Source organism: Primulina eburnea, chromosome 11 (assembly GCF_022965805.1).
Source record: "Primulina eburnea isolate SZY01 chromosome 11, ASM2296580v1, whole genome shotgun sequence".
NCBI classification, from domain to species: domain Eukaryota; kingdom Viridiplantae; phylum Streptophyta; class Magnoliopsida; order Lamiales; family Gesneriaceae; genus Primulina; species Primulina eburnea.
In genome coordinates, this window is record NC_133111.1 from 6,129,386 (window position 1) to 6,136,363 (window position 6,978).

Genomic DNA, 6,978 nt, shown 5'->3' on the forward strand with positions numbered 1-6,978 from the left:
CTTATAAAAATAAATGTATGTATATTTAAATTTTATGGTAATAATCTGATGTATATAATGTTAATCATGTTTAAATAATTATGTATATCACATCACAATATTATAAGAGATGTCACGAACTCCTTTTATATAATACCGTTGCATTAAACAAATATATATAATTATTGTATAACACAATAAAAAAATAAACAGTGAAATAATCACATCACGTTATTAGAATGAGGTGTCATACATTCTTTTTATTTAATAACATGATATTATTCAAATATATATATACACACACACACACACACACACACAATAAATAAATAGTAACACAATAAATTATATAAACAGTTTAATAATATAATCACATCACGCTATTATAATGAAGTGTCATAGACTCTTTTTATATAATAACATGATATTATATATTAAATATATATACAATAAAAATAAATAAACAATAAAATAAATATTCTTACTTTTGAACATTGTTACATTTTTCTCGTGTTTTGAAGTTTGAAAATCTATGGAGATCATTTGAGTATCGTGTTTCAAGTATCGTGCTGATAAAGTGTTAAAAGTAAAAATTTACGCTAAAAAGTAAATATCTCAAACTCAGAAAATATATTAAACTACAACAAAAACTTGTATGAGACGGTCTCACAGGTCGTATTTTGTGAGGCAGATCTCTTATTTGGGTCATCCATAAAAAAATATTACTTTTTATGCTAAAAGTATTACTTTTTATTGTGAATATCGGTAGGGTTGACCCATCTCACAGATAAATATTTGTGATATCGTCTCACAAGAGACCTACTCTTAAACTACACACTTCTATAAATTTTTGTTAACTCAATTGTGTTTTTCTTCACAAATTGAGAGACCTATTTATAGAATTTCATTGAAAATAATCAAAAAATAATACATCATTACATATATTATCACACATTAATTTTCAATATTTACAACTCTTATTTTCAACAATTACAACATCATGTAAATTATCTTTGAAAGTTTGAATTATTATTGTATAATGTTAGAACGAATTGAATTAGAATTTATCAAATAAATAAAGTCTATTTGATAGAAACCAATGCTTAACATAACTACGAGAAAATTTGAAAAATAACATTGATCAACTATTTTTCTTAAAAATGATATTCTCAAATATACTTAAAATGCACTTGGAGATGTCATTTTTTTAAAAAACAGTTGACATGCATTGATGTGTCAGTTCAAATATTGTTTAATTGATTTAGATTATATTTTGTTCTTTTAATAATTTTAGGAAAGATAAATCTTGGTTGCGGATGTGCATTAATTATATATCAACTTTCATTTATTAAATAAATTCAAGAATAAAAATATTGTGTCTAATCCATAAATTTTTTGAAAACTGTATAATTGGTGTGCGATAACTTATGAATATCCATTAATAAAATTCGTAGGGGTGATTGATATAAACAGTCTTCTTCGGGAAATAAATTAATGTGGTGATATTATATTAAACAAAAAAAAAGTCATATAAAATAGTTTCACAGATAAAGTTTGTACATGACCTGTGAAAATATATTATATTTTATGTCAAAAATATTATTTTTCATTTCAAATATTAATCGGATCAACCTGTCTTATAGATAGATATTTGAGACGGGTTGATCCGATACATATATAATTATCATGAAAAATAATATGTTTAACTTAAGAATATGTCTCCTGTGAGACGTTTTCACAAGTCTATAATCGTAAAATGAGTTGACTCGATCTATAACTATAATGAATAATAATATTTTTGACATAAAAATAATATTTTTTCATGACTTAAGTTGAGTCGGAGATACATCTAATAAAATTGATTTTTGAGACGTCTCACGTGACTCTTTGCGCTGAACTTTTATGAGTTCGATCGAATAAGTGATATGTTTAACAAAATTGAGTGGTGCATTACATGCATTGCAAGTTGCAAGAGGATTAATATTTTTTATTTTAAAAAAAATTGTATATGCCGAAGTTTTGAGAACGTAAATTGAAATGGAAGACACTGCGCGATGATAGGTTCTCCACGGAGCATATGAGGGGAAGGAAGAAAAAACAAGACAAATGGGTGATTACTGTTTCAAGAAACAATTCATCCATTGATTCACATTTTCTCTTTTGTATATTTCACTTTTGAATGCAAACCACATAGCAAACAATTGGGGTGGAAAAAGTAAAAGGGTTTTCAAGAAACCGTATCAAGATTCAAAGTTGTATCTTGCTGGTGCTTTTTGTGTTTCCAAGCCATTTCCGTATCTAATTTCATGCATGTTCTTTGTAGTGAAACTTTTGAGGTACCATGTTGTTCTTTGGTTTCTTTCAAACAAGAAAATTGATTTTGTAGGGTGAGAGTTGACAATTTTCTGATGATTTTGTAGTTTGTTGGTGGATTGAAGCGACACGATGTTCGGTTTCAATGTAAGGACGAGGCACAGCGGTCCAGCATCTCCGAGGTCCGTTGGTTCTCCGGTCTCCGCTGGTTCTCCAGCAATCATGGAAACTCCAAGGGCCACTAACTCTCCAAGAGCAGATACGGGAGAAATCGACACCAGTGCACCGTTTCAATCGGTCAAGGCTGCTGTGAGCTTATTCAAGGACGTTGGCTCGCCTAAATCAATGCCTGTAAACAAGAAATCCAAAGCTGATGAGGTATAGTGCATGCGAACTAGTGTAAGATTGATTCGATCGTGGTTCTTTTGTTCCCTGTCATATTTATATCTTGAACTCCATTTGAAGTTGCAAATGTTGCTTTTTGCTGCATGTATTTCTGCTTAGTGCTATTGTATTGTTTGAAATATTAACAATACGGCTTTTGTTGGAGTTTGCTTGATTTATGAATTTGCTATACTATTATTGGAGCAGAGAGTGTTAGAGAGAGAGACACAACATCACATGATGCTCAGGGAACTTGACTACTACAAAGATCAGATGCGAAATGCGGAAACCGCAAAGGCTCAAGCATTACGCGAGTTACAGAGGGCAAACAGAACCATGGTAGATCTAACAAACAAACTAGAAACCCTTAGCGAATCCAAGCAGGATGCGATTCGATCAACAGAAGCCGCAAAGAATCGAGCCACTCACCTTGAAAAGCAAAAATCTATGAGAGCTCAACTAGGTAGTGATGCATGGAAAATAGATGTGGACAATGAACGGGAACTCTACAAGGCGTCAGCAGGAGAACTTATTGCTGCTAAACAAGAACTCACAAATCTTCGGCAGGATTTTGATGCTGCAATAGAAGGAAAATTAGCTGCTTTCCAGCAAGCAGAAGACGCCCAACATGCGATCAAAGTGAATGAAGAGAGACAAAGCCAGCTTTCCAATGAAGTTGCTGCCTTGATGGAAACGCTTGACCAGGTTAAGACTGCCTCCTCTCAGGCCATAGAAGCACACATGAGAATTATGGAAGAAAAGGAGGCGCTATTACAGAACCATAAAACCGGTAAGGAAGAAGTCGTGGAGGAAATGAAGCGTTTGATGGAAGAATACGAGCCTGAAGAAGTTCTCGAGGAGAAGCTCGAGGCAACAACCGAAGCGATTAGGGTCATGCGGGAGCAACTTAATACTGTACGTGAATCAGATTTAAGTTCTTTAGCAACCGTAGCATCGGAACTCGACGATGCAAAATGGGCTCTTCAAGAAGTTTTTGCAGAAGAAAAAGCAATCCAAAGTTCTGTGGAGTCGCTTAAACTGGAACTGGAGGGATTGAAGAGGGAGCGTTCCGAATCAGAGCAGAAAGCACTCGAAACAGAATCCGCAATTCAGCAAATGCAAGCTGATGTTGAGAAGATAAAAACTGAAAAGACTATACTTGAAGCAGAAGTGATGAGGAGAGATGCCGAGTCATTTAAACAAGAAGCCGAATCGGCAAGAATTGCGGCAAAGGAAGCTGAAGAAAAGCTGGAAATTGCACTAAAGGAAGCCGAAGCAGCCAAACTAGCAGAGAAACTCGCTGACGATCAAATCCGTAACTCACCAAGAACTGATGCTGCCGACTCACGAGGTTCGGGATGTATGAGGAAGATCAAATTGTCAGTTGACGAGTTCGAGTCGATGAAGAAGAAGATCGAGAACCTCACAAATAAGGCAGATATAAACGTGGCTACTGCCATGGCTCAGGTGGAGATAGTAAACACAAACGAGAGACAGGTGGTGATGAAAGTGGACGAAATTCTGAAAGAATTGGCCGATATACAATCAGAAACCGAAGATGCATTGAAGAGGGCAGAGATGGCCGAGGCTGCGAAGAAGGTAGTGGAAGGTGAACTCTTGAAATGGCGCCGAGAAGAGCGGAGTGAAGCCGGAGAATCATCTTACAGTAGCGAAGCGATACGGTTGTGATAATCACGACATTAAGTACTCGTCCTGCAAAAGATATACTTAGGGCGATGGTAAGTTATTCGAAGCTCGATTTCATAAAAGTTCGTTTGAGCTCGTTTAATGATGTTTGTTAAGATAAATAAACCAATCTCAAACTTTACAATATTCGGCTCGTTAGCTCGTGAACATGTTCTTTGGTAAGTTCCTGAGTAATCTTTTAGATGAAACAATAATAGTTTGATATTTGATTTATTGATTTTGAGTATTATTTATAAAATATATAAAAAAATCTATTAAATTTATTTATTATAATAAATTTATAAATTTTAATAAGCATAATATATTTTTCTTTAAATATATAATTTACTTTTTAATTAATTTAATGAAAATTTAAATGTATAATTCATATTTATTAAGCTTGTTTAGGTTCGATAAAGGCTTGAATAAGCTCGTGAGCCATACATATATTCGTTAAATAAAGCTCGAGCTCGGCTCGATTATAAACGAACCAAGCTCAAACATTCAAGAGTTCGGCTCGGCTCAACTCGATTACATCCCTAGATATAACCAACAAACAACGTATTCTAGATAATGTGATGAATATTGGTGCAAAAGCAGATTGGTGGGGGATAAGACGACATTATAAGTGATCAAAAATGCATCGCAATCACTAACCTGAAAACAAGATTCGTCTGCTCTTCAGTAGCGCAAATTGCACTTGCAGCTTGTGTTTTGGGTCATTCAATATTATACTCCAAGAATGGAACCAACACCAAACCATTTTTAGAGAGATGTTCTCTCCCCTCTTTCTAGGGAAAATGGCGTGATCTGTGCTTTGGTTTTCTGCTCTTGGATTCGTGACTTCACTTGGTGTTCTATCTTACTGATTTCGTTCGAGCCTTCGGTTCAAGTGCGACTGTGATTTCTCGATCTGCTCTCTATTTGGGTTTTGGTTTGATCTATCTGTGAGTGGAAGTCTTCTTTTGTTATCTTTTCTGTGGTTTCTCCCTGCTAGTTGTGGTCAGCTCCTTTTAGTTCTTGGTGAGATTCTACCTGTTCCTGCATATCAGGTGCTTGTGTTATTTCCTTTATGAATACTACAGCTAATACTACCGTAGTTGGGGCTACTCAACAACCCCCAACCGCATGTCCTTCTGATGTGCCTTTGATTCAGAATGTGGTTGATCAAAATTTGCCTGGACAGAGTATTATTGTTGATGACAGTAATTCGGTACTTCCTGAGAATGCAGTACCCCCCATATCCGTTGGTAAGACTACTGCTGCTAGCAATGTAAAGACGGCTCATGGGATGCAAACAACTGGTAATCGAGTTTCTTATGCTAGTTTATTTAAGAGAAATCGAATGTCCAATGCTGACTATAAACTTGAATTCATGGAATCGGGTAATGATATTCTTGAGTTTGGGCTAGAAGACATTGATTCAATTGAGAAGACATATGGTATTTGCTTACTAGGATATATTATTAGTGGTAAGCCTCCAACTGCTGCTCTTTTCGATCTAGTCAAGAGATGGGGATCAGGAGTGTGATTTCAAACTCATGAAAGTGGTTGGATTATTTTCACCTTTCCTACCACTGAAATGAGGGATAAAATATTGAATGGCGGACCTTACTTGGTATTTGGATTCCATCTGTTTCTTAAGGAAATGCCCAGATGTTTCAGATTTAGGGAGGAAGATATGAACTCAATTCCTTCTTGGGTTCAAATTCATGGGCTCCCACCGGACTGTTGGAACTTTAAAATATTGAGCAAGTTAGCATCTAGAGTGGGAAATCCAATTCACATGGATATGCTTACTCATGAGCGCAAACGTGTTAAATATGCGAGGGTGCTAGTTGAAGTGGAAACCTCGAAATCGAAAGTTAATGATGTTAATGTTGTTCTTCCGATTGGTGCGGTTGAAGTTAAGTTTCTCTATGAACAAGACATCAAATTTTGTGCTAAATGTAAGCAGACAGGGCATGTGATGAACGAGTGTGAATCTTCGACCGTGATCTTGGAAAATTCTGGGGAACCAAGCAAGGTAGTTAACAATAGCCGCTATAGATCTCGTAGTGTCATGTGGACCAAAAGAAATTCCAGAGGGAGGTCAAGAATGGGGAAAACATATTCTCATGCTCCTGTACGCAACGAATCTGTTAAAGATGCAGTGCCTACTGAAATGCCTGTTCTAGAAATTCAAACCCTTAAAGATACCACCCATGACATTGCCAAAGCTGCTACAGTTAACGTAGACGTCAATGCTACGGAAATTATCGACAAAGGCAAGGATATCGTGGTAATGGAAGATGTTATAGCAGCTGAGACAAGCAAAAGTAGAAGGGGAGTTTCAGTGGGTTTTGAAACAGTGGTTAATAAGAAAAAGAATAAGAAAAAGAAAAATGAGAAAAATGTGGGTGTCAAACAGCAAGGAAAGAACAAAGAAATGTCTGAATTTTTCGAAGATTTGGAAGAAGGTAGCTCAAGTGATACTGCAATTTTGAAGGTGAATAATTTGAAGAATAACACAAAATACTTAGGGAATACGGGGAAGGGTCGGCAACCCGAAGATACCTCTGTTTCCCAATGATAGTTGCTTGTTGGAATATTAGGGGCTTTCATAAACCCCTAAAA

The 6,978-nt window shown here is 35.6% G+C and overlaps 1 protein-coding gene across 1 annotated transcript; it reads left to right on the plus strand.

The window, feature by feature from the left end:
• The first annotated feature begins 2,122 nt into the window (after window positions 1-2,122).
• On the plus strand, window positions 2,123-4,423 carry LOC140804176 (WEB family protein At5g55860-like). The gene is made up of 3 exons (XM_073160016.1): window positions 2,123-2,315; window positions 2,400-2,670; window positions 2,884-4,423. Exons 2-3 carry the CDS (start codon window positions 2,425-2,427, stop codon window positions 4,363-4,365), a joined length of 1,728 nt encoding a protein of 575 aa, XP_073016117.1. The 5' UTR covers window positions 2,123-2,315; window positions 2,400-2,424; the 3' UTR covers window positions 4,366-4,423.
• The last annotated feature ends 2,555 nt before the right edge of the window (window positions 4,424-6,978 follow it).